This window comes from Acinonyx jubatus, chromosome A2, assembly GCF_027475565.1.
Source record: "Acinonyx jubatus isolate Ajub_Pintada_27869175 chromosome A2, VMU_Ajub_asm_v1.0, whole genome shotgun sequence".
NCBI classification, from domain to species: Eukaryota; Metazoa; Chordata; class Mammalia; order Carnivora; family Felidae; genus Acinonyx; species Acinonyx jubatus.
Window position 1 is genome coordinate 5,985,858 of NC_069383.1, and position 25,693 is coordinate 6,011,550.

Sequence of the window (25,693 nt, forward strand, 5' to 3'; positions counted from 1 at the left end):
CACTGGCTCTGAGTTCAGGAATACAGGCTTCCTCCAGCTGAGAAGTGCAGCTGGAAAAATGAATGCCAGAGCCTCACACAGCTCACGGGGTGACTTCAAATCGTGACCACCCTTTCATTTGAGTCTCACAAGTAGCCACAGCTGACCCCACGCTCTGCTCTAGCCTTCCAAGGCTTGCGACGAGAACATCCTAAGCGTCCCCAGTCCTGCACCTGCTGTCCCCTCCCCTCACAGCCTTAGAACACTGGGACAATGGGACAGAACTCTTAAAACCGGGCTGTTCCGGCCTTCGGGGTGGGGTGGAGTCAAGGTGGAGCCACAGGTTGTGTGGATGGCATGAGCAGCTCACCAAGGGCGGTGTGAGAAGTGGGCACCATGTCTGAGGGGTGAGTGAGGAGGAGTGGAGCACCCAGGGCTGGGAAAGCAAAGAACGAAGGGCCTCGCCTGGTCCCGTCAGGCTGGGGCAGGTGGGCCGGGAGGAGGGATGCTGGGGAGAGGGGCTTTCTGTGCTGGGCCAGCCCTGGCCGGGCCCCTGGGACATTCACACAGCAACCCTGGCTGCTCCGGCCTGTGGTCAGCTTTCCCTCTTCAGCCTTTCCTCGGACCAGTTTACTTATTCCAGGATCAGGGGAAGAGACCTTCTCCACATTCTTCCCTCACCCCCACTTCCCACCCATCATTCTAGACCCTTGCAGCCTCTGCGGGGCTCACCCTCTCCCCGGAGGGACCCAGTGCAGACTCCCAGAGGCCTCTTCCTTACTGGGAGCTCCTTGCTTATCCCCCAGCGGACTCCCTCCCGGTGATCCCAATCTCACACCTTCTCTAAGCCTGGGCATGAGTTCTCTGTAATCACCACCTCACTGCCCCCGACGACTCCTCCCTTCGCGGAACTCCACCTTGGCCCCATGGGTAACCTTAACCTCTGGAACCCGAGTTCGCACTCCTCACAAGGCACAGCAGCGCCCCTCCCCCTACCCCCCCCCCCCACTGTCCCCACTCTTCCACGGCTCAGATCGCCCCACGCCTGCTGCCTCCTCTCCCCTCCTCTCCAGAGCGTACCAACGCCTCTGGGACACCTCCCACGTGGCCCTGCAGGAGCTGCTGGACCAAGAGCAGCCCCTGCTCCAGCCCGTGCCGGACCGGGAACGGCAGTCGTTCCAGTACAGGCTCTCGTCGCTCTACCTGCACTACCTGGGGCTGCTGCGCCGGTTCGACACCCTCCATGACCAGATGGTGCAGCCGCAGAAGCGGCGGCTGCTGCGGCGCCTGCTGGACAGCGTGGCCGGCCGCGTGCTGGAGCTCAAGGACGACCTGGTGCGCGCGGACCTGAGCGAATACCACCGCCTGGACCGCGTGCTGCACGACCTGAAGTTCACCACGGTGCGCGGGCCACGCCCACTCCAGCGCCCGCCTCCGGCGGCGCCGAGCCCCGCCTCCCCCACCTGGGGCTGGAGGGGGCGGGGCGGGGCCGGAGCGCGACCGGCAGCGGAACAGCCCTGGGGTTGGGACCCCTGCCCCGGAAGGAGGGTGGGGCAGATCAGCGGGTTGGGGTTTGATCGGGAGAAGGGTTTCAGCGAGAGGGCGTGCGCGCTACTAAGTAGCTAGGGGGTGGCTAGAAGAGTCAGGCCGGAGGCCCCATGAGGCCGGGAATACCCACCAGCCACAGGGGATCGGCGAAGAGAATCCCCTGCCGGCTTGCTTCTCGAAGTGTGGTCCTTGGAAGCAGCCACAGCGGCATCACCTAGGCGTTTGTTAGAAATGCAGAATCTCCGACCACAGCTCAAACCCACTGATCGGCTTGAGCCGTCAGGCGATTCTGACGCACGGCCAGAATTGGAACCACTACCCATCACCTGTCGTGACCCTCCAGAACTCAGCTCTGGTTACACCGTGGAGCAGGGGGATAGAGGCATGACCTTCCGGGGGGGACCTGCCCATGACCCACCCATAAATCTCCCACCCCAGGGCTCTAGGATGAAGGAGAGCATCACCAGGGTCGGTGTAAGCAGCTGAAAGTGGGAACGATCGGCCAGATGGCCTGGGTTTTGATTCCTGACCCTCCTTCCCCCGCTATCGCCCCAAAGGCAGACCTGGAGGTTCCAATCCCCAGATACTTCCTGCTGGAGCAGTCCAGCATTCTGAAGGAGCGGGAGCTGATGCTGGCAGAGATCCTGTCGAGAATGGAGCCAGTGACCTCCAGGGAGGTAAATCAGGGAGACACCCTCCCAGATTCCCCTCATACCCCGCTCCCAGGAGAGAGATGCCATCCTCCAGGACACAGAGAGGACATCCCCTGCCCTATAGCCGCCTCCGAGCACTCTTTGGGTAATCCCTGGCCTGTTTCAAGGACGCTCTTGTGCTCCTTGAAACCTTCTCACACCAAGATAGAGGACAGGACTGGGGCACTTACGTGCCCTGGGAGGATCACGTCCCCAGCATGCCCTTTGGCGAACAGTCTCCCAGCTGCCAGCCTGAATACAAGCCCTCTCTCATCTCCCCCTGAGCCTTTGCCTATGTTCTGGCCAGCGTTTTCCAGAACTGCGCCGGACCGAGGCCATAATCCTTCTGCAAAGGGCTGAGCGGGCCAGGCAAGGCAGGCTCCGAGCCATCTTCATGCGAGAAATTCGGAAAGAGGAGGAGTGGGATCGGAAGATTCGAGAGGAAGGTTGGCACAAGTTCAGTCAGGACCAAGCTGCTGTCACCATTCAGAAGGTAATCCCCCAGCACCCAGGAGGAAGGTCCGGGTAGAGTCCCCTCTTCCAGGAAGACTGCCTGGCTCACCAATCGAGGGCAGAGGTGCAGGAGCTTGGATTCTGTTGCCCCGCGGCTAGATCCTAAAACTAGGGACCTAATCAGTCAATAAGAGTGTATCTTGTTTGTTTATTATTTATTCTACACCTCTGTCCCCCAAAGGACTCGTAGTGGGATATCATAAAAGCCCCAGAAACAGAAGGATCGTTAAAATTAGGGGAGAAGGGGACGCCTGGGTGGCTCAGTCGGTTGGGCATCCATCCAATTTCGGCTCAGGTCATGATCTCGCGGTTTGTGGGCTCGAGCCCCGCCTCCGGCTCTGTGCTGACAGCTCGGAGCCCGGAGCCTGCTTCGGATTCTGTGTCTCCCTCTCTCTCTCTGCCCTTCCCTGACTCACACTCTCTCTCTCTCTCCTTCAAAAATAAATAAACATTTAAAAAAAATTAGGGGAGAAGGATCCATAGTAAGTGAAGCACAGGCTGCCTCCCCCCTGCTCAGTGTGCCCCCCCCCCCCCCAAGTACTGGGCTATCCTCGGCTCTGTGAGCAAGCAGCTGGAGGCCTGGGAGAAGAGCCCTGGGCAAGGAGTCAGGAAACGTGGTCCTGTCTCAGCTCGGCCCTCATGGGCTCTTGGACCCGAGAGAGGCCATATCCTGTCTCTAGCCTCAGTTTCCTTGTGTCAAAAATGTAGTAATTAATCAGGGGAGCTCCACAGTCCTTACAGCGCTGCTGTCTATGTGTCTGGGGGGGAATCAAGTAGGTATTCCAAATGCTGTGGGAATCCAGAGAGGTAGAGCGGGGGGTGCTTCCTGGAGAAGGTGGCCTTTGAGGTCCGTGTCAAGAGATACACGGCAGATTAGAGGGCGGGACTGAGAAGGAGGGAATTCCTCGGGGCGCTGGGGGAGCAAAAGCTTGGGGCTGGACTGTGTGGGTGCACACCAGCCCCACCATGTTCTGGGCAGCCCCTGCTTGCCTGCGGGCTGCCCTGGGAGGTGTCCTCCCCAGCAGTCCTCACCCACCTCCTACGCCCAAGCTCCCCAACCAGACTTTTCCTTGGGAGTGGCTGGTGCTTCCCCCTGGAGGCTGATGGCATGAGCCACGTCCCTGCAGAAATGCAGCATGGGAGTGTCTGGGCCCCTGTGTCCCCCCCAGGTGTGGAAGGGTTACCTGCAGAGGAAACGCACTCAGCAGGACCGGCGAACTGAGATGGAGTTCATCGGCATGGTAAGTGCCCCCCTCGCCACGGCCACAGGCCAGAGCACGAGGTGGGCCGGTGCGTGGGGTTCCCTCCCTTATTTTTTTTGTCAGAGTGCAGCCCTGCATAGATCCTCACCGCCCACACACCTCCCTCCACTCAGGACTGTGGTTGGCATGGGTGGAGGGGTTTAGGCCTTGTGGACCCTGGTTAAGGGATCCTTCAGGGCTTGCGAAAGAGGCCAAAGGAACAGAAAGCCACCAATGAGCCGGGTCCCTTGCCACCTTTCCCTCTCCAAAACCCTTGGAAGGGTCTCAAATGTGGGGCGGGGTGAGCAATAGCAGCACGGAGCATCCTGGACCTCGCGTTCGCGCCCCTGGCTGGAAGGAGACGCTGGAAGGAGAGGCGGCGCGAGCGGCCCCAGCAGAGGGAGGAGGCCACAAGGCTAGTGGGAGCATCGCCTCCCTCCCCGCCGCAGGCTCTTGCAGCCTCTGGGAGAACCATGAGGGCCAAGTTGGCATGGGGGCCACATCCCTTTCACAGCACAGTGTTTCGGGCCACTGTCTCCCCCACTTGTTCTGCGGGGGCCCAGACTGGCTTCTCCTCTGCTATGCAGGGACTAGTGCTGAGTGTTACCCGTGTACAGGGGAAAGGGTGTGCCCGGTGGGGCAGTGTGGGTGGTTACAGGGGCAGCCCCCAGCGTGTGTGGACAGGCAGGGTGAGCAGGCCCCACTCCTTGAGAGGCCTCTGCTCTCTGATGGATCTTACATCGGGCTAGTCTCTGCTGACTTAGGAAAGGAAGGCCCTGGTGGGGGTGAGGCTTCCTGAGAGTGGGCTTTGCAATGTGCAGAGGCTGTGAAGGCCTCCTGAGAAAGGGAGTTGGGGAGGGGCCGGGGCCCCAAAGGGATCAGAGACAAAGCCTGGGGTGGCTCTTCCCGGAGGCTTGGGGGCTTCAGAAGGAGAGAGGGTCCAGAGGGCACCGCAGGGGAGTGGAGGTCAGACTTGGGGGTTTGGAGAGCAGGGCCCCCGGGAGGCAAGAGCGGGCAGAGGGGAGGCCAGGGTCAGGCCTTGGGGGGAGGTGGGGGGCATGGCATGGTGGTGGGTGAGGAATGAGCCTGGCCGCCCGGGCCCATCAACAGTGTGAGCTCAGCGTTTTCAGTAATTGTCTCTGCGCAGAGTGATATTTAAAATACATTTGGGAGCCAATGAGGCGGGAAAGTGGCTGCGAGAGCGGCTGCCAACACGGGCCGCTGGGGCGGGGGTGTGGGTGGGGGCTGGGGCCGGAGGCTCACAGGGGAGGGTGTGCTGGGGGGGGGGGGAGCGGGCAGGGGGGCCGGCCCAGATGCATCTAGCGAACTCATTATCAGAGTAATTTACACAGGCGAGTTTTGGCTCTAAACACAATTTCTCCTGCTGCAGGCCTGCCCGTTGTTCCGTGTGGGCGTGTATGCAAGGCCTCACGTGTGCGGGTGTGCTGGGGAGCGAGGGGGGCAGGTGTGTGTGCCTGAGGCCAGGGGCTGGGCCCCCCCCCCCCACCTCCCACTCCTGACACCCTGGGCCTCTTCTCCTCTTCGCCAGCTCCCTTCGCCTAACAAGGTGGAAAGCTTGGGTATCATGTTCCAAGCTGGCCTCAGGGACGATGTCCGGAGGCTCTGCCAGATAGAGAAGGAGGAGGAGCTCCAGCTGGCGATGGTGAAGACTCATGATTCTCTCAGAGAGACAGAGGGACCTGACATAAAGGAGAAACTGAAGGAGCAAATCCGACAGTGGTTTATTGAGTGCCGGTCAGTGTCCCCAGCCTCAGCTGACCCAACCAATCCCTCTTTCCCTGCTCCGCACAGCGTCCCCACACCTGCTCTGTGCTCTAGTCCAGGCGGATCCCTTTTCTCCACTCGCTCCCATCCCCCTCACTAGCTGCGTACACACCTGACTTCAACCTGGGGCCCCCAAGCTACAAGACCATCTCTACACATGACTTCTCATTTCCCCCGATGGAAGAGAAAATGCCAAAACCATATGGGGAAAGCAACCATGGAAGCCCCCTGAGGAACCTCTCCTTTCTAATCTGTACCTCTCTGTTCCTTCCCTCTTGTTCTCTATCCCCCTAGTCCTTTTTCTTTCCTCATCATTCCCTCTGTTTAACTACCCGTCCATTCACCCACTCTTCTACTCACCCACCCACCCACCCATCCACTGTCCATCCACCCATCTATCCATCCATCTATCCACCCATCCATCCATCTGTCCATCCACTCACCTGTCCATCTCTCTGACCATTTTATGTTCACTTAGTGCCCTTACTGGTCGATTCCCTGATTATCCAGATGAGTCTTTAGGTGGATCCTACCTGATCTTTGCAGACAAGACTCCAGAACAGGTACCCTATAAGTGGGGACAGGAGACTTTTTGTGGTAGCGGGGGTCTGAAGTTATAGAGCCTACTGAGTGAAAACTGAGGGTGGCGGTGGGGCGGGGGGAAAGGTCAGCCTCAGTGAGGGCAGACGTGGCTGGAGGAAATATAGGTAGCTAGCAAGACTGCGTGGTGGAGAGCGGGTGCCTGTGTCTGGAGAAGGCATCTTTGGCCAGGGAGAGAAGATATGTCTGCTGAGACTTTTGTGGCTCCCGGCCTCCATGGGCCAGGAAAGAGCAGCAGCTCGGATCAGAACACCTGTTCACCTGGTGCCCCTTTTTCCCTGGACCCCAGTGAGATCTCTGGACTCTCAGCTATCTGGCCCCCACCCGTGACCCTCGTCTACCCCTGTCTCCGGCCTGGGATCTTTTGCTCCCGTCGAATCCCTTGGTCTTCTCTGAAACCTCTTCCGTCACTGATCACAGCTGAAAGTGGAACTGGAGGCACAGGTCCAGGAGAGCAAAAAAAAGGACCAAGAGAAAAATAAGGAAAAAGAAAAGGAGAAAAAAGAGAGGAAGAAGAAAGGGAAGGAAACAAAAACCAGGAAGGGGGTAAGACACCTCCCGGAAGTGTGGACCAGTGGGCAGGGGGAAGGGAGTTTGAGGGAGCTCCTGGTGAGAAGCTGGTCTGAGGGGAATAAGGGCCAGAGATCTTGGGGGGGGGGGGTCAAGATAAAAGGATGTTTCTATTCTAGGAAGCAGACCCAATACTGAAAGTCTCACCATCCAAATTTATACCTGTGATTAATGCCGCACACGAGGAGTATATAAGTAAGAGGGGAAGGGGCTGCGGAGGAGTGTCTAGGCCTTGTCAGGGCCTTGGGGTGACCCTTGGTCCTGGGGAAAGTGGACATACGCTGTGTGGGCCATGAGGCGGCAGTGTGGGGTGCAATGGCATAGGCCGAGGGGAGAATGCCGAAGGAGGACAGAAGTGTGGGGTGTGGGCGATGCCTTATGACTTTGGATCCGAATCCTGAGGCCTTGGGATCAGGCCTCTGTGGTCCGGGTAGCAGCAGGTGCCAGACAGCCCCGTGAGGACGGAGGTCCCAGCCGGGGGCAGGTTTCTGGCCAAGTGCGCGCGAGTGCGAACGCGCGAGCCGATGCGCGCACGCGTGCCGGAGCGTGTGCGTGCCCCGGGACTCTGAACGTCATTCCTCTGTCCGTCTCTCCACGGTCAGCTGTCTGGAGGAGCCGGCATGAGAGCGTACACCCCAATCAGAGTTTTGACCCCGAGATGCTCCGGGTGGAGAAGAGGAAGGAAGTGGAGCAGGAGATCCGGATACAGGTGAGCGGGCGGGCTCGGGGCCTCCCTGCAGGCCTCCTCTGTGTCCCCACCGGGGCCCCCGGATGCTTCATGCGCTTCCCCTCAGCCCCCCTCCGTCCTCCAGCCTGCCCCTGCCCCTCTTCTGTAGCAACCTCTGTGCGCCGCCTTTTCTGTATCCTTCTAGCTCCACCTTGGTCCCTCTCGTCCTACCGTCCTCTGTGTCTCTGTGTCTCTCCGGCCCCTCTCTCCCTGGGGTGCAGATGCAGACTGGGGTGGGAGGGGGAATGGGAGGGGCTCTGAGCTGGGGTCTCGCCCACCGGCATGCCCATCAGCCCTTAAAGGGTTCCTGCCATGTGGCTACTGTGATCTTTCTGACACCCCTGAGGTAGGCGCCATGATTTTCCTGACGTTGGGAAACATGCAACCGCTCAAGTCACACAGACTTTGAAGGGTGGGTCTGGGGCTTGAACTGAAAGCCAGTTGACTGCATCCTGGAGCTTCTCCCCATTGGAGAGCAAGGCTCCCGTGTAAGCAGGATGTGGGTTAGGATTGGGTGCGGACCAGTACGGGGGCAGGGGCAGGGGCAGGGGGAGGGATGCAAGGCCTGAAGGTTCCAGAAGAGTGTGTAGGAAGGTTGTGGGTGGCCACCCGAGCTGACTTCCAGGGGCCAGTCTCGTTCTTCTCTGAGGCAGCCCTCCTCCTCTCCGCCCCTGGCTCGGTGCGGCCCTCCCACCCGTCCTCTGCAGCCCCTCGCTGCCCACCCCCCCCACCCCCCCCACTCCCTGCTGTCGCCCAGGTGGATGAGTTGATGCGTCAAGAGTTGAAGAACCTGCGCCTGGCTGTGGACAGGGAGGAGGAGAGAGCCTTGAAGGCTCCGAAGGCAAGACCGAGGGCTAAGACGAGGACACGCACACAGCGGGGGAGGCAAGGAACAGAGGACAATTGCTTGTGTGCTTGTTTCCAACCAGAAAAAGACCGGGAAGAAAACTGGGAAGAAGAAGGAAAAAGATCTGACCCCAAACAGGTAGCAGACCCTTACTGTGGGGGAGGGAGGGGCGGGGGGAAGCCCCGGTGCAGGACAGGTCTGACTTCCGGGCCTGGTTCTGTTGCTGCGGGACCTAGAGAAAGTCACTTAACCTCTCTGGCTCCCTGTCCTCCCCGACCAAGTACCTGCCCTGCCAAACTCACAGGATAGCCGTGAGGATCAAATAGAAGCACGAGAAAGTGCTTTGAACAGGATGGCGCAGAGGCAGGTGTGAGTGGAAGAGTGTCCTTGGCGCTCCCTCCTTCCCGGTCCTCCCTCCCACCTTTGCCGTAGTCAACTGTGTCCCTGCCAAAGCCACCTGCCCCCGGCCTCTACCTTGTCAGTGGCCCCTGTCTACTCACGTCTTGGGTGAAATGAGTCTCAGGTACATTGATGTCAGCCGCCCTAGTGCCTACAGGAGTGTGTACGTCTTCAGTGTGGTTTCTAGGAAGACGGTGATATGTCGCCCAGACCACTGGGTTTCAGGTGATGGAACTTTGGGCCGTGAGCAGGCTGATGGAGGGAGTGTCTCCGAGGGCCCTGGGCCTCCTCACACCCCACTCAACCCCCAGAGCACCCGCTGTGGGCCGGCTGCCTTCTGGGCCAGTGGGTTGGTGCTGTTCCTTCGTGTGCCGGCTGGCCAGTGACACCGTGGGTATCTTTGAGCCTAGCTATGGGGCGCGAGGCCCCTGCCACCTGTTTTCTCGAGCCTGTAGCACCTCCCACTCGTCTCTGTCTCCACTTCCCTTTGTCCTCGGGGGCCCCTCTGTGCTGTCCTCTGCAGGACCCTGGACTCTCTGTTTGAAGAACTTGTGGTCTCTGGCTTCCTAAGGAAGAGTCAGACTGTGGCCTTGAAAGACTACATTGGTGAGACCCCTCCCCAGTGCCTCCTCCCGGGCCACGGCCTTTCCCACAGCCAGCTACCACCCTGTGCAGCGAGCCTTCTCCACAAGTGGCTCTCGGCAACGCCCCGGTGGGTGGCACTCACCAGGTGGCTGCCTGTCCCCCCCCCCCCGCCCCCAGGGGACTACCTCTATCTTGGATCCATGCTGAGTTTGGCAAACAAGTTGCCTATGCCTTCCCTGTTTGACATACGACAGAACGTGGCCTTGTACGCGGTCCTTCGGCTTGGTGAGATGCCCTGCGGAGAGGGAAGAGCCAATGCTGGCAGGTGGCTCGAGGGGGAGACTGGGTGCAGGTTAGGGGGGCTGAGGTGGGCATGTCCCCCATGCCGTGGACCCATGCTAGAGGCCGCACCCAGATGGGGCCACTCCAGAAGTCATGCGGGCCCTTGACCTACTGAGACCACTTTTCTGGCCCCTTAGCCGACCCCAAGTGATTTCCCATAGTCTGTCCCGTTCCCGGAAGACCAGGATCCTTCTGAAGTGGTGGGTCACATGCCCTTTAGTTCCACCCCTTCGTAATCCAGAAGTAGGAAGAGACGGTACAGAAAACAGAAAGGGCGCCGAGGCGGGGGGGGGGGGGGGGGGGGGGCATCGGGGGTAGAAGGCCCCCTGCTGACCCCGCAGGCCATTGGCAGCCATCCCGGCTGCCTCTCTCAGCGAGCCCGCCAAGGGCTCAGAAACCCCGGGAAGGCAATGCAGCCAGGATCTGAACTTCACCCCACCCAGCCTGCGGCCTCTGGCCTCACCTTACCCAGCGGCTCCACCCCCACCCCCCTGCCCGTCTACCGCCAGCCTCTGGCCCCTGTTTCCTCCTTCAGGCTCCCCAGATATACACTCCATGGCTCCCCTCATCCGTTCCATCCTCCTGGTGGGCCCCTCTGGCACGGGGAAGAAGATGTTGGTCAAGGCCGTGTGCACAGAAACCGGTGCCAACCTGTTTGACCTGTCACCTGACAACCTGCAGGGCAAATATCCTGGCAAGACCGGGGCGCAGATGATAGTGCATATGGTCTTTAAGGTCTGGGTCCCCCGACTTGGGCGTTTCTCGTTCTCAGGCCGCGCCGACACGGCGGGGTGGGCTTTATGCTTAGGAGGCCACCCGTCTGCCCACTTGGTGTGGCTTCAGGAGCCGGTGAGGTTTCCCTCCCACCCCCTGCTAGGAGCTTGCGGATACCTGAAGCCCTGGGGTGGCAGCGGGGGGAGGGCTGTGCTCGAACTGAGCTGTGATGGACAGTGCAACAGGCCGAGACGGGGGGGCGGGGGGGGGCAGGCAGTGCGTGGGAAGTGGGGGCTGGAGACTCAAGGCCAGCCCTGACCCCCTCTTGGTCCAGATGGGGAGGTAGGTGACCCTTGCCCAGGGACATCTGACGTCAGGTTTTTACTCCCTGACCTGTCCAGGTGGCTCAACTCTTACAGCCCTCTGTTATCTGGATCGGCAATGCCGAGAAGAACTTCTATAAGAAGGTCCCAAAAGAAGAGAAGGAGGTGCGGGGAGCCGGGTGGCCGCGTGAGCCACGGGCAAGGCTGGCGGTCCCGGGCTTGTTCACGTCAGCGCCAGACCTCGCTCACCGTGCGGCCTTGGACAGGTTCCCTGTCCTCCCGCTGCCTTGTCCTGATCCTTAAAGCAGGACTGAGAGCCTCTCCTGGCCGCCTCCCGGGGCCCATGTGAGGCTGAATGTGGGCGTGTCCTCTGAGAGAACTCAGAAGCCCCTAGAAGTCACCAGGTCTCAACCCCCTCCCCTTACCCCCCACCCTGGCCTCTCACCCCGAGCAGATGGAACCCAAGCGAATAAAGAAGGATCTCGCCAAGGCCCTGCGACTGCTGCACCCGGGAGACCGTGTGATGCTGATCGGGACCACCAACCAGCCGCAGCTGGCGGAGATGCAGGGGCTGTGCCGGACCTACGAACGGATCCTCCTCGTGCCGCGGCCCGATTATGCTTCTCGCTACGGTGAGGTCCTGTGACGTGGAGACAGGCCAGACAAGGGATCCAGGCCCGCCCATCCCCCCGCCCCCGCCAAAGCATCCTCGCCCTTCTTCCCATCCCCACAGCTGTTCTGAGACCTCGCCTCCATGGCCAGATGTCCTAGAAGGGCAGCTGGACAAGCAGCCCAGTGGCCTGGGCCCTGGCCCAGCTCCGAGGTCCTGGGCCGGCCACTTAAGTCCTCAGCGTCTCGTTTCCTCGTGTTAAGTGGAGACGATGAGTCTCACGTTCCTGGGAGGGGAGGCAGCGATGAACAGAGAGCTGCTCTCCAGAAGCCTGGTTCCGAATGCAGGCAGAGGTACTCACTGCCTCTCCCTGCCCTGTGTCCTCCCCCAATGTCTGCAGTGCTCTGGAGGCAGATGATAGAGGCCCACAGAGTCCACGTGACCCAGGGCCTGGACATCAGTGCCCTGGCCAAAGTATCTGACGGGTACACACCCGGCCACATTCACCAAGCCGTCCAATCAGTGCTGACCGAGCGGCGGGTCCTACAGTTGTCAAAGAGGCCCCTGGTGGCCTCGGAGTTCCTGGGGCATCTGGCGAAGCTGGAGCCGGTGTACCGGGAAGAGGAGGAGTCCCTGAAGGTGAGGTTTTAGGGGTGGGGGGAGCAGGGAGGGGGAGGAGGGAGGGTCTCGGGCCAGCACAACCAGGGGGTCAGCCCCCTGAAGCCCCAGGCCCACAGCACCCCTTAGATCCTTCCCTCTGCTCCCTCATGGAGTTGAGCTGGGCAGAAAACAAGAAATCTCAGGGACAAAAACATGGGCAGGACCCGCTCACCCGGTTTCCTCAAGGGCAGGAGCCTTGAAAGTGCCACCTGTGTGTTAAGAGCCCTTGGTTGGCCCTGGCACCAGGTGACACTCACTTTCTCCACCTCATCAGTGCCCACCGGTGCCCCAGGGTGGCAGGATGGCCGTGGGAGGACAGGACAGAGGGCTCGCCCCCGGCACTGGTGGACCCTGTGGCCCGGAGTGTTGGGGGGGGGGGTGAACAAGGGAAACCAGGACTCCAGCAGGATGCCTGACTTCGGGAAGAGAGGAGAAAAGGCTGCTGAGGACACGTCTGTGGCTAGGGAAGGGCAAGGTCAGGAGGCAGGTCAGCAGGGGTGGATTCGCTGCACTCACCCTCCCCCTCTTCCTCCCACCCAGGATTGGTACTTCAAGACCCCACTGGGCAAGAAGAGGCTAAAACTCAGCAAGGACCAGGATGCTGAGGAGGCCAAGCTGGCAAAGGAGAAGAAAAGGAAATGATGGCTGAGGCCAGGGCGCCCGGGCTTAGCAAGGGGGACTGGGCGGTGCCCGCAGGTGGAGGGCCGGGGGCAGAGACATAAACGCCCACACGGCTTGGGGAGCAGCTCTCTCTGTCCATCTCCATGCTTCCCGCCCCTGCTCTGTGCCCCCTGCCTGTGCCCAGGCTCCCCCTCACGCCGCACCCCTCCTGGTCCTCAGTCCTCGCCCACTCATAGCCTTCTCTGCTCGTGTCCCAGGTCCTTGTCCTCTGACCCCACCCAGGCCTTCATCTCCTGTCATTTCCTGTCCTGGCTCCCCAGCTCTCTTCCTCCTGGGGGGGGGGGTTGTTAAGAGAGAACAATAGGAAAAGAAAAACAGCCAGGAGAAAGGGGGGTCTCCAGTAAGTCTGGAAAAAGAAAAAACCAAGTGTGGCTGTCGGCAGCCCCTGGTCCTCGCCTCACTCGGTACTAAGTCTCTGTGTGATCTTACACAGCCCCCTCCGGTCTCTGGGCCTCAGTTTCCTTACGTGTAAAGCGAGGAGAGGTTGGACCAGCCACCCTCCGAGGTCCCCGGTGCTCTAGGGTTTGATTATTCTGCAAAAGTGTGTCGGGGGTGGTGAGGACTCTTAGGCAGCAGTGGGGTGGGGCGGAGGAAGGTTCTAGGGAGAAAAGGTGTAGTAGGCGCTGGCTCTGGGGAAATGTGTGGTCCCCACATCTTTCTGAAACGCCCCCTGCCCACCTGCCCGAGCTCTTCCTCTGACCCAGAGCCTGTCCCTCAGGGGGCCGGTGGGACCAGAGGATGGGACCCAGGGCCGCGCGCCCCTGGATGAAAGTTCATCTGTGGGTCCCCTTGCTGGGGAGGGAAGAGTTGGGGGCACTGAGGGCTGAGAGCCCCGGTCTCTCAGAGGAAGCAGCATAGAGAGCGTGTCAGTTTGGCACGCCTGGGTGGCTCGGTCGGTTAAGCGTCCAACTTCGGGTCGGGTCATGATCTCGTGGTTCGTGGGTTCAAGCCCCGCATCGGGCTCTGTGCTGACGGCTCAGAGCGTGGAGCCCGCTTCGGAGTCTGTGTCTCCCTCTCTCTCTCTCTCTGCCCCTCCCCTGCTCAGGCTGTGTCTCTCTGTGTCTCAAAAATTAAAAAAATTAAAAAAAAAAAAAAAGAGTGTGTGAATAGAAGTCAAGGTATATTCTGCCGCTCATGGAGGCCAATGAGAGCCAGACGAGATGAGACCCGAGGAGCAAGCCCAGGGCAGGCGGTGGGGCTGCCCGGGGATGGGTTTCGAGTTCTCTTTCTCCCTGGTTTCCTTCTTATCTCTCCAAATGAAAGTAGTCTTGTTATCCTGAGACCCATTTCCTCCTTCTCACCCCCCCCCGCCCCCCCCCCCCACTGAGGCCCCTCTAACCTTGGCAGGCAGACATGGGAGATCCAGGAGACATCCAGGGAGATGGAAGGGTCAGACCTGGGGTGGCCAGAGGGGGGCAGCACCTAGCGTGGACACTGGGAGTTTCTGTTGCTGCCTGTGGACCGAGCCTCTATCCTCCAGGCGGTATCCTCCAGGCGGAAGTCTGTCTTCTACTTTTTTTTGAAAATTTTTTAATGTTTTTATTCATTTTTTTTGAGGCAGAGAGAGACAGCATGAGCAGGGGAGGGGCAGAGAGACAGGGAGACACAGAATCCGAAGCAGGTTCTGAGCTGTCAGCACAGAGCCCGACGCGGGGCTCGAACTCACAAACCGCAAGATCGTGCCCTGAGTCGAAGTCAGACGCTTAACCGACTGAGCCACCCAGGCGCCCCAGGTCTGTCTTCTAGAGAGCCCCTAGAAGGAGTGCCTCGTGGAGTAGGGCGCTCTCTGCCATGTGTCACTACCGTGGACTCTTTCCTTGGTTTGGGGGGGAAGGGTGTGCGGGGCTAATTGGTGACATTTGGGAGGGCAGGAAGAATTTCCTGGCACCCACATGCCCTCCCTCTGGGATCAGAGCCCAGGCCACTGCAGGCTGGCTTGGTGAAGCACATGATCGATGAGAGAGGGTATGAAAATGGCAGCTTGAGAGCCCCCCACCCCGCCCTCTGCCCCCATTCTGTCCCGGATCTGCAACAAACTCACACCTTGGGCAAAGCACTTGGCACGTGTGGGCTCCGTTTTCCTTTACCTGTGAAAGTACAGCCTGGATCCCACGATCTGGGTGACCCTTTCAACCCTGACAGCGGTCAACTCCAGGGTGAAACTCAGGGTCGGGGGGCTTGATCCCCTCTCTGCTCTCCAGCTCCTCCCTCATTCCCACTCCAGCCTGAAGCCTCCTTCCCTGGGACCGACAGCTAGGACAGCCGGGGCTATTTATGGTATGGCCTGCGTGTGCTCCCCTGCCCCTCCCACTCCAGGCCTCGGCCTGGCTCAGGCCCCGTCAGCCAGTGGAGTCGTCCCGAGGCCTGCTTCTTTGGCTCCCTCTCTCCCAGAAACTGGCTATGCCTGGAAGAAGGAGCTCCCCTCCTCCCTGGGGACACCGTGTGGGGAGCCGTCCTTCGGCCTCTGCCTGCCGGGTCTGGGGGTCCCGGTCCGGCCCAGTCCGGGAGCCGACTCGGCCGTCGCCTCTACTGTGCTGTGATATGGCCCTGCAGAACGCCCTGTACACAGGAGACCTGGCGAGGTTGCAGGAGCTGTTTCCCCCGCACAGCACAGCCGACCTGGTCCTGGAGCACCGGGCCGCCGAGCCTCGTTGGAGCAGTCACCAGAGGGGTGAGGGGCTGCCGGGAGTGGAGGGCTGAGGAACCGGGGGCCGGGATGAACCCCATCAGGCACAGAGACACCAAGTGCTTGAGGAAGAGGAGAAGCCCCTGGCTACTTGTCCCCTACCCAGAGGCTTGCCTAAGCCTTGGCCCAGGAGTGAAGTCATGCGGAGCCCAGAATAGCTTCTGCTGAACCGCGTGGCCGGGTCAGGCTCAGCTCGGGGACACAGAGACCCTCTCCCTCCATCCGTCCCCGTTTCCCTCCCCCTCTCCCTCTCTCTCTGCCGCTGCCCCCTCCCTCCCCCTCCTCCCCCTACGCCTCTTCCCACAAGCTCATACTCTGTCCTCATGAGCTGGTCCCCAGAAGAGTGCAGGGGGCCGGGGGAACACCCCGGTGACAGACACGCCCTCTGTGCCAGGCTGGTGGAGAGGCCCAACGGAGGGTCTGCAGAGCGTCCAGAGTCTGGCTCGGGACCCATCGTCACCCGTACGGCCTCGGGACCTGCCCTGGCCTTCTGGCAGGCAGTGCTGGCCGGGGACGCGGGCTCTGTCTCCCGCCTCCTCGCCGACTCCAGCACCGGCCTGGCTCCGGATTCCGTCTTTGACACCAGCGACCCAGAGCGATGGAGGGATTTCCGCTTCAACATCCGGGCTCTGAGTACGGGCCAGGGGCACTGGGGGGGTCTGAGCGGGAGCGGGGAGGCTGGGGACAGAGCCCTGAGCTCCCTCTTCCCAGCCTCTGCCCACCTCCTCTGCTGCTCTCTGCCTGTCTTCAGGGTCTGAGGCCCATGTCCCTCTCTCCCTAGGACTCTGGTCTCTGACGTACGAAGAGGAGCTGACCACTCCGCTGCACGTGGCGGCTAGCCGGGGCCACACGGACGTTCTGCAGCTGCTGCTGAGGCGGCGGGCAAGGCCCGACAGTGCCCCCGGGGGCCGCACCGCCCTGCACGAGGCCTGTGCCGCGGGCCACGCTGCCTGTGTCCACGTACTGCTGGTGGCAGGAGCCGACCCCAACATCCCTGACCAGGACGGCAAACTCCCCTTGCACCTCTGCCGGGGGGCTGGCACCCTCGAGTGAGTGACCCCTCGCCCCTACCCCCGTTCCACTCTTCGGGCAGGCAGAGAGGTGACCTCGGGGAGGATGAGGGAACATGTTGGGGGCTGGCAGGCCTGGTGAGTCGGGCTAGAGGAGACGGGGCGCAGGTGGAGAGTCAGGATGTGCTTACTCCCCAAACCGTCCTGCCAGCTGGCCCCGGAACTTCGGACCGGCCCGTACCTGGGACAGCTTCTGCTTCCCCAGGGGTGTCGGAGGACTGTGGCGGGGACCCACCTGCGGAGCCTATGTTGGGGAAGTTGTCCAGATCCATTGTGGGGAGGCGGTATACTATGAAGTTTTGGTTTTTCTGAGATTATCCAACGTTCCAGGCACCGTGCTCAGTACAGCAGGAACTGAGGCATGATCCTGCCCTCAGAGAGCTGACCGTCCAGGAGTGATCCGGATAGTCTGTAAAGGATAACAGCCCCCAGTTGGGGCACGCATCAATCCCTGTGGGCAGGGTCTGGTCCTACCTTGGCAGGTCTGGCATTTCCCTATTGGCAGGTACCTTCAGATACAATGGGCCTAGGGACCAAGCTCAACTAACTAAACTCACAAGAAACCGATGGACATACCCATGTGACAATGTATTATTTCGTGTGCGGGAAATTCCTTTACTGCGACCCAAATAATTATGCCCTACGTGTAGGAAGCATTGGGGGATGAGTCCTCGCTCAATTAAAAAAAATTTTTTTTAATGTTTATTTATTTTTGAGAGAGAGAGAGAGAGACAAAGTGTGAGTGGGGGAGGTGCAGAGAGGGAGGAAGACACAGAATCCGAAGCAGGCTCCAGGCTCCGAGCTGTCAGCACAGAGCCCAACGCGGGGCTCAAACTCACGAACCATGAGATCATGACCTGAGCCTAAGTCGGATGCTCAACCAACTGAGCTACCCAGGTGCTCCATCACTCAATTTTTTGATGAGCACGGAATCCTGGCAATCGGAGCCTTGGCAAATCCATGAACGAACTGTACATACAATAGAGGCCCTCTCTCTACTGACTGCACACTTGACAAATTTCACATCTTGCTTCTGAATGAGGGCAAGTTTTTATTCTTTTTGTGAACCTCCCTCCTGTTAATTTATCCTTCAGCAGACTCCACTGACTTACTATGGTTGAAGGTATATTCCATACCAGTGTGTTCCAATAGAAATATAATGTGAGCCACGTATGTAATTTAAAATTTTCTAGTAGCTTTATCAGAAGGATGAAATATGGGACACCTGGGTGGCTCAGTCGGTAAAGTGTCTGACTCTTGATTTCGGCTCGGGTCGTGGTCTCATGGCTCGTGAGTTCGAGCCCCGCGTCAGGCTCTGCACTGACCGTGAGGAGCCTGTTTGGGATTCTCTCTGTCTCTCCCTCTGCCTCTCTCTCTCAAAATAAATAAGTAAACTTAAAAAAAAAAAAAAAGATGAACAGTAATGCGGTGCCTGACTGGTTCAGTCAGTAGAGCTTATGACTCTTGATCTCGGGGTTGTGAGTTCGAGCCCCACATTGGGTATAGAGATTACTTAAAAATAAAATCTTAAAAAAAGAAATAGATGAAATTAAAAATTTTTAAGTGAGGTAAAATACTTCTAACATAACATTTACCATCCTAACCATTTCTTTAAAAAAAAATTTTTTTTAATGTTTGTTTATTTTTGAGAGAGAGAGAGAGAGACAGAGTGTGAGCAGGAGAGGGGCAGAAAGAGAGGGAGACACACAATCCGAAGCAGGTTCCAGGCTCTGAGCTGTCAGCACAGAGCTCGATGCAGGGCTCGAACTCATGGACCGTGAGATCATGACCTGAGCTGAAGTCAGATGCTTAACTGACTGAGCCACCCAGGCGCCCCTAAATGAGCTACTTTTTTAAAAGATTTTTTTTTTAACGTTTATTTGTTTTTGAGACACGGAGAGACAGAGCATGAACGGGGGGAAGGGTCAGAGAGAGAGGGAGACACAGAATCCAAAACAGGTTCCAGGCTCCAAGCTAAAGATTTTTTTTTTAACGTTTATTTGTTTTTGAGACACGGAGAGACAGAGCATGAACGGGGGGAAGGGTCAGAGAGAGAGGGAGACACAGAATCCAAAACAGGTTCCAGGCTCCAAGCTGTCAGCACAGAGCCCGATGCAGGGCTCGAACTCATGAGCGTGAGATCATGACCTGAGCCAAAGTCAGATGCTTAACCCACTGAGCCATCCAGGCAACCCCTGTAGATAACTGCACTTCATCCATTGATCTGCCGCTGAACGATTAGCTTGCTTTCGCATTTCGGCTGTTGTGAATAGCGCTGCTGTGAATGTGGGCATACAAATATCTGTGGAACAGCTGGAATTAATTTTAATAATATATTTTATTCAACACGTATCTCCAAAATGTTGTCACTTCAACATGTACTCGATATATATAAAAAAAAAATTAACGAGACATTTTACATTCTCTTTTTTGTACCAAGTCCTCAAGCTGGGTGCGTATTTTACTAATAGCACGTCTCAATTAGGAGGCGTCATAGTACAGGGGCTCAATAGCTGTGCGTGGCTGGACAGCACAGCTCTATACAAGCCCACATTGTTACTGCTCGTCGTGTTCTAGTCCAGCCTCTCGGAGATCACACCCAGTGATCATGGTCCTTTCCTCTCCCGAGTAAACAGAAGTATTTTTAAATTTTTCATGGAGAATTTTAAACACATAGGAATGTGGGCGGCAGAATAGAATGAGCCCGCCTGATCCATCAAGACGCCCCCCCCCCCCCCCCCCCCCCGCTTTGCTTTGCTCGGACCAGTAGGAGCGCAGGGCCCTGTCTTCCTCCCCACTGCCATCTCGCCCTCACCAGGTGCGCAGAACTGCTCCTGAGGTTTGGGGCGAAAGTGGATGGTCGGTCTGAGGAGGAGGAGGAGACCCCTTTGCATGTGGCCGCCCGGCTGGGCCACGTGGAACTGGCGGAACTCCTTCTGAGACGGGGGGCATGCCCGAATGCCCGGAATGTCGAAGGCTGGACCCCACTGCTGGCTGCCTGTGACATCCGCTGCACATCCTCCGCCGAGGCCGAGGCCACCACCGCCCTCTGCCTCCAGCTGTGCCACCTGCTGCTCTCGGCTGGAGCCGAGGCCGATGCTGCCGACCAGGACAAGCGCCGGCCCCTGCACCTGGCCTGTCGCCGTGGTCACGCGGCCGTCGTGGAGCTGCTCCTGTCCTGCGGTGTCAGTGCCAATGCCATGGACTATGGGGGACACACGCCCCTGCACTGCGCTCTACAGGGCCCAGCTGCGGCCTTGGCCCAGAGCCCAGAGCACGCAGTGCGAGCTCTGCTTAACCATGGTGCCGTCCGCGTCTGGCCTGGGGCCCTCCCCAAGGTATGGGGCTGGGGCCCGAGGGGAGGGCCATGATGGGGAGGGGATGAGGGGACTCAGACCTGTGTTCCCACTTGCTCTAGATGCAGCCTGACACATCTGAGCACGTGACTCAGTTCATCATCTTTCATTCATCAAGCAAGCAAAGCCCAGTAGGGGGCAAAGACAAGGACGCAGACCAGCAGGAGGGGTGTATGTGTGTGTGTCGTGTATGTGTGTGTGTGCGTGCACACACACACGTGCTCACACATGCATATACACGTGCGTGTGCATAAATGTGTATGCATGCATGTGTGCATGCACACGTGTGTGATGGAGGTGGATTGAGGGCAGGGGGCCAGATTGTCATGCATCTGAAAAGACGGGAACCAGGACTGATGTGGGCTTCAGGGAGTCCTTTCTTCATCAGGGGGGCAAGCCAAGGAAAGAATCGTGCAGGAAGCTCTGCCTGGCCGTGGGATCCATTCAGTGAGACATTCTGTGCCCAGGAGAGGCTTCCCCAGAGCAGAGCGATGAGCCTGGGTCATGAGGTTCAAAGCCTCCTGACCTTTTGCAGACAGACATGGTCCCTGTTTTTGAGAGCTTAGCAGGACATGCATCACCCAGACCAGCAGCTGCTAACCTGGCACGGGAGAAAAAGCCTTTCACTGTCAATTTCCTGTCTGTATCTTATCTTATTAACATAAAATATTCCCATAGTGGGTTCAACTTGAAGATCTGTGCTACTGATGTCCTGGCAGGGGGCCCTGTCCCATGCCGTGTCGTGTCTGGAGGGGGCCATGTAATGTCACAGAGGGTGCTGGGCCTGGGGCAGGGACTGCCCCCCCCCCACTTCTGAAGAGCCCAGTCAGAATGGATACAGAGCAGCAGGCTGTGAGCAGGTCCCCTGCCCCATCTCTGGGCTTGAACTGTCCAGCCCTGCCTGGTCCTGGACATTCCTCTGCTGGCCCTGCCTTTCCCCTTCACTCACAAACCTAGAAGCATCTGTCTAGATTCCTAAGCAAGACCAAATAATTAAACAGCCCGAGAGTTCGGCAGATTGGTCTCCCCTTTGGGAAAATACAAGAAAATCAACAATTAACACTAATTAATCTCCTATTAACACCAGATAATTAGGAGACAAGCAATTCCCTGTAATCTGACGGTGGCTCTGACAGCTAATGATTTCCCCTTCAGGGAGGGGTTGGAAGAAGGAGGCAGAGCAGCAAACAGATTTCCTGGGACCCCGCTGCCCCTGTCTCTTCGCCCTGCTCTGCCCTGCCTTAAGGACCAAGGGGGCGGGCACAACCAAGTGCCCCATTCCTCCCCTCCTCTGGGCGCCTCGCCCCAGGTGATCAAAAAGTTCAGGAAGGAGTCTGCCTCCATCTCCTATGATCTTCAGTGGCCCCACGCTTGCCAGAGGTCCCTGTCTCCCTGAAAGAAGTCATCTGTGATCACTGCCAGGCCCAGCCAGCTCTCCAGGAGCCACTGAGTGCTCAGGAAACCTGAGCTTGTTCCTGTGGCTCAAGAAACCTGCTTGTTCCTGTGGCTATAGGGAAGTCACTGGAACTCTTTGAACGCGTGTTCCTTGCATGCAATACAGTGTCCTACCCACCAGTGATAAAAAGCTATAGGTATAGGAGACTCGCGGATAACAGGAGTGAGCATAACCCTAACCACCACCAGACACTTTCTAAAGTGTGTTGCCTGCTACATGGGTTCCTCCCAACAGTTTTCCCAACAAACTCTGAAGTAGGTGGTGACTAAGAATGCAGGCTCTGGAGCCTTACGTACTACCCGCGTGACCCTCGGCAAGTTGCTTAATCTCTCTGGGCCTCAGTTTCCTCATCTGTAAAACAAGGACAGAAGAACGTGCCTGCTTCATAGGCTCAGTATGAGAACTGAGTTTCATCCATATAAAGCCCTTAACATTTTTTTTTTTTACATTTTATTTATTTTTGAGAGGCAGAGCGTGAGTGGGGGAGGGGCAGAGAGAGAAGGAGACATAGAATCTGAAGCAGGCTCCGGGCTCTGAACTGTCAGCACAGAGCCCGACGTGGGGCTTGAACCCACGAGCGTGAGATCATGACCTGAACCGAAGTTAGACACTCAACCGACTGACCCACCCAGGCGCTCCCATATAAAGCCCTTTAGACAGTTGGGGCACCTGGGTGGCTCAGTTGGTTAAGTGTCTAACGCTTGATTGTAGCTCAGGTCATGATCTCACAGTTCATGAGTTCGAGCCCCAATAAGTTGGGCTCTGTGTTGACAGCATGGAGCCTGCTTGGGATTCTCTTTCTCTCTCAAAATAAATAAGCTTAAAAAAAAAAAAAAAAGCCCTTTAGACAGGGCCTAACCTAGAATCGGTGCTCAACACCTGTTAGGTCATGCTGTTCTAAGTTAAATAATGTGTGAAAAGCTCTGGAAAGCTGGCATCATCCCAATATAGGGAGAGAGATTCAGGCGGAACGGCCGCAGGAGGCTTCCTGGAAGGGATGGGACTTGGAGTGGGTAGGGCTTGGAAATACAGGAGGGCCCAGGCATTCCAGGTAGCACAGAGACAGGAACCAGCGTGGGCTGGGAGGCCCTGCCTGAACAGCAGACAGGAGTAGCAGGTAAGAGCAGGAGAGCCAGATGTGACCAGACTGTTCTTTCCTAGATCTAAGGAGGAGGAAGTCAGAGACCTGCTCTGGGCAGATGGGATGGGGCTCCAGAGAGCACTGCCAAGATGCAGGGCAAGAAGCAGAGGGCTTCAGGTGTGTGCGGTGCTTTCTCGGGGGCCCTGCTCCCGCCACCCAGCAGCACTAGGCACATGCCGCATTCCCAGCCTGCCAGGCAGAAGGGTTTTAAAGCCCCCAATGTTACATGTAAGTGTGGGGGGGGGGAGACGGGTATTATGCACAGGAACGCCGCCAGAGAGATAGCACTTAGCTGTTCTCAGATTTTACAAAGGGTTTGCGGCCAGTGCCTATAGCTTGAGATACGGCAGAAGACACGGAATGAATGAAACAAATGTTTCCAGATATTCCGTGCAGACCCCGGTGAGTATGATGGTGTGTGCACGTGTGTGTGTGTGTGTGTGTGTGTGTGCGCGCCACTCAGGCCGACTGCGGCTGTCTTTCTTTCCTTGTGGGCAGTCTCTGGCATGGGCTGCTCTCCCAGCATGGCTCACTCTTCACCCAATCAGGTCACCTCCTCAGAGAGGCTTTTCTTGACCACCCATCTAGGACAGCACTCTCCCAACCACGCTCAGTCGCCACACCTACTTATTTTTCATGGTGGCGGCTTAGCTGTAAGTGGTTATTTATGTGGTTATTGTTTTTTCCCACGGAAATAGAAGTTCCCAGCTGACAAGGACCTGTCCGTCATCCTGATGGCTGGGGCCCCAGTGCTCGGCCCATAGTGGCCCTCCGTAAATATTTACTAAACGAGGAAATGAAAGAACAAATCTGGATCCAACTGGACTCCACCACCGCTCCTTCATCAGGCCTCTCCTGGCCTTGTCCCTTCTCTCTGAAGTCCCTCCCTAATGACCTCATTTTAACTTGATCACAACTGCAAAGATCCTATTTCTAAATAGGGGATTTCTAATGGAGATTAGGACTTCAACGTGTTGGGGGGGGGGGATGGGGAGACACAACTCAACCCATGGCAGCTGTCCTATTGGGACACCAAGGGATGTCTGATCATCCCGTGTGGCCTGGCTGGGGAGCCTGCAGTGTGGTAACCCCAGGAGCACTGATGTGTCTCTGCCTCCTCCAGGTGCTGGAACGCTGGTGCACGTCTCCGAGGACCATCGAGGTCCTGATGAACACCTACAGCATCACGCAGCTTCCCGAGGAGGCCATGGCCCTGGTGCCTCCTGAAACTCTGCAGGTCAGATTCCAGGACCCTGAAAACACGCAGTCACTCAGCCCGGCCCCAAGAGACTCCCACCTCCTACAGGGAAGCTCTGTTGGTTCCCCCACCCTGCCCCTCAGAAACTACCAGAGACCTGCTCACATCCCAGAAGAAGAAAACCCACAGAGTGAACACCCAAAACACTTCTTCTTATAGGCTCCCGTAGACACCTTTTGGCCCCCAGCCTCCCCGCTTTAGGAGAAATGGGTGCCATTTGTCCAAGGCTGCCTCGCTGAGCCCCTCCTTCTGTCCCCAGAAGCACCACCGTTTCTACTCGTCCCTTTTCGCCTTGGTGAGACAGCCCAGATCCCTCCAGCACCTGAGCCGCTGTGCCCTCCGTGCCCACCTGGCAGCCTGCCTGCCCCACGCCCTCCCCCGCCTTCCCCTGCCACCCCGCCTGCTCCGCTACCTGCAGCTGGATTTTGAGGACGTACTCTACTAGGTGAGTCCTGGGGTCTCTGGGCAGTCCCAGCCATTTAGAAGGACGGGTAGGAGGCAAGAGAAGAGTTGAGGGCAGGGCCTTGGCCAGAACCGGCCAGCCCCCTGGACCGTGTGACCTCTCTGAGTCCACGCCTCTCCTTGCAGGTGTCCACTGCCTTTTGAGAGACCTGGAAGCCGGTGCCCCAGGCCCCAGGGGGCTCAGGCCTGCCTCTCACAGCACCCCAAGCCTGGGACGGAGTTGAGCTGGTTCAGGCCGAGGTGGCCCTGTGGATGCTGTCATTCCCACCAGGGAGAGAGGCAGACAGACCATGCGGCCAGGGGATGTCTGATGGAGAGAGAGCTGGGACTCACGGCAAGTGATACACTCCTCTTGGTGGTCTCCCGAGGCATCCCTCCAGCCCGGCCAGACCCTGTATGAGCATTAAAAATCTGCAGGCCTGTGCTGTCGGGTGCTGTCTCCTGCAGGCCTTCCTCCCAGCTGGTCACTCAGGGGGCTCAGGATGGGCAGGCTTGTGGGGCCGCCCTGGATCTGCCCCATGGTGCCAGCTGTGTTATCTTCCCCCTTTCGAATCTACCAGCTGCTGAGCAGTCCCAGGCAGACTGGCCCCTCTGGTTCACGATGTGGCACAAGGGCCACCAGGCGAGATAGCGTCAGAGGGTGGGTGAGCTAACAACCTTGGGTCGGGAGGGAGAACGGCAAAGGGAGCCTTGGGGCAAGGAGGTGAGGCGGCGAGCAGGAAGGCCAGCGAGAAGGTGGGTGCAGGTGTCGGCCATCAAAGAGGGTAAGCGTGGTTCAGGTGAGAGTGAAAGATTCAGGTTTGGAAAAAGCAAACAACTCTACCTACTGCCTGCCCTGTGGGTCAAGGAGGACGGGACGCACACCCGGCGCCCGCCCGTCTCTATCTGCTCCTTCCTTCGCGTTAGCTTCGCGGCAGCGGGAGCTGAGAGTCACATGTCCTGGGTTCTAGACTCAGCTCTTCCATTAAGTTGTGGATCTTAAGTCTCTTCCCCTCTCTGGGCTCAAGTTGCCGCATCTGCGCAACAAGAGAGGAGAGAGCCCCTGAAGGCCTTTGCAGGACCAGGGTTTTAAGAACCCACAGCTAGTCCCCAAGCGCAAGTAGGAAGAGAGTCGCCCCGTGACGCAATCGGCCAATCAAATGCACCGTGATCCGTGACGTCAAGGGTCGCCGGACAGGTTTCGCAGGGCCCCGGAGGGCGCAGGCGCCGGCGTTCACGCTTTTTCCCGCCAACTGCGGGCAGCAGGTTGCGGGGCGGGGCCTGGAGGACGCAGGCGGTGGGGGCGGGTCCGGGAGGGCGCGAGGCCGGAGAGGGCGTCGAGAGAGAAGCCGAGAGAGAAGCCCAGGAGGGTCGGCGCCGGCGCCGAGGTGAGTGGGCCCGGGTTCCCGCTTGGAAGGAAGTTTGGCCTTCCAGAGGCGGGGCGCGACGGGGGGGGGGGGGGGGGGGGG

At 58.5% G+C, this 25,693-nt stretch overlaps 2 protein-coding genes across 4 annotated transcripts; both read left to right on the top strand.

Annotated features, from left to right (window-relative positions):
• The first annotated feature begins 261 nt into the window (after nt 1-261).
• Nucleotides 262-14,739, top strand: IQCA1L (IQ motif containing with AAA domain 1 like). The gene is made up of 19 exons (XM_027051323.2): nt 262-386; nt 1,053-1,380; nt 2,085-2,204; nt 2,527-2,712; nt 3,902-3,973; nt 5,523-5,728; nt 6,237-6,321; nt 6,779-6,904; nt 7,048-7,123; nt 7,531-7,637; nt 8,413-8,496; nt 8,585-8,640; nt 9,425-9,507; nt 9,664-9,771; nt 10,364-10,563; nt 10,944-11,030; nt 11,320-11,497; nt 11,876-12,114; nt 12,676-14,739. Exons 1-19 carry the CDS (start codon nt 376-378, stop codon nt 12,775-12,777), a joined length of 2,454 nt encoding a protein of 817 aa, XP_026907124.2. The 5' UTR covers nt 262-375; the 3' UTR covers nt 12,778-14,739.
• A 213-nt stretch (nt 14,740-14,952) lies between these two features.
• On the top strand, nt 14,953-24,668 carry ASB10 (ankyrin repeat and SOCS box containing 10). Of its 3 annotated transcripts, XM_053217851.1 has the most exons (7): nt 14,953-15,093; nt 15,208-15,487; nt 16,284-16,551; nt 19,391-19,910; nt 23,649-23,762; nt 24,043-24,228; nt 24,372-24,668. In XM_053217851.1, exons 1-6 carry the CDS (start codon nt 15,091-15,093, stop codon nt 24,226-24,228), a joined length of 1,371 nt encoding a protein of 456 aa, XP_053073826.1. In that variant the 5' UTR covers nt 14,953-15,090; the 3' UTR covers nt 24,372-24,668. The 3 variants fall into 3 exon arrangements, with proteins under 3 accessions (XP_053073826.1, XP_053073827.1, XP_053073825.1); XM_053217850.1 differs by lacking the exons at nt 14,953-15,093; nt 15,208-15,487 and adding an exon at nt 15,553-16,135; XM_053217852.1 differs by lacking the exons at nt 14,953-15,093; nt 15,208-15,487; nt 23,649-23,762; nt 24,043-24,228; nt 24,372-24,668 and adding exons at nt 15,535-16,135; nt 19,991-21,405.
• Nucleotides 24,669-25,693: the final 1,025 nt, after the last annotated feature.

Excerpts from the sequence above, each read along its gene's own strand:
- IQCA1L (XM_027051323.2), top strand. Across the intron at positions 5,729-6,236 it reads CAGTGGTTTATTGAGTGCCG|TGCCCTTACTGGTCGATTCC; the intron begins GTCAGTGTCCCC and ends ATGTTCACTTAG. Across the intron at positions 8,497-8,584 it reads GAGCCTTGAAGGCTCCGAAG|AAAAAGACCGGGAAGAAAAC; the intron begins GCAAGACCGAGG and ends GTTTCCAACCAG.
- ASB10 (XM_053217850.1), top strand. The coding sequence starts at position 15,826 with ATGAGCTGGTCCCCAGAAGAGTGCAGGGGGCCGGGGGAACACCCCGGT. Across the intron at positions 16,136-16,283 it reads CTTCAACATCCGGGCTCTGA|GACTCTGGTCTCTGACGTAC; the intron begins GTACGGGCCAGG and ends CTCTCTCCCTAG. Across the intron at positions 16,552-19,390 it reads CGGGGGGCTGGCACCCTCGA|GTGCGCAGAACTGCTCCTGA; the intron begins GTGAGTGACCCC and ends CGCCCTCACCAG.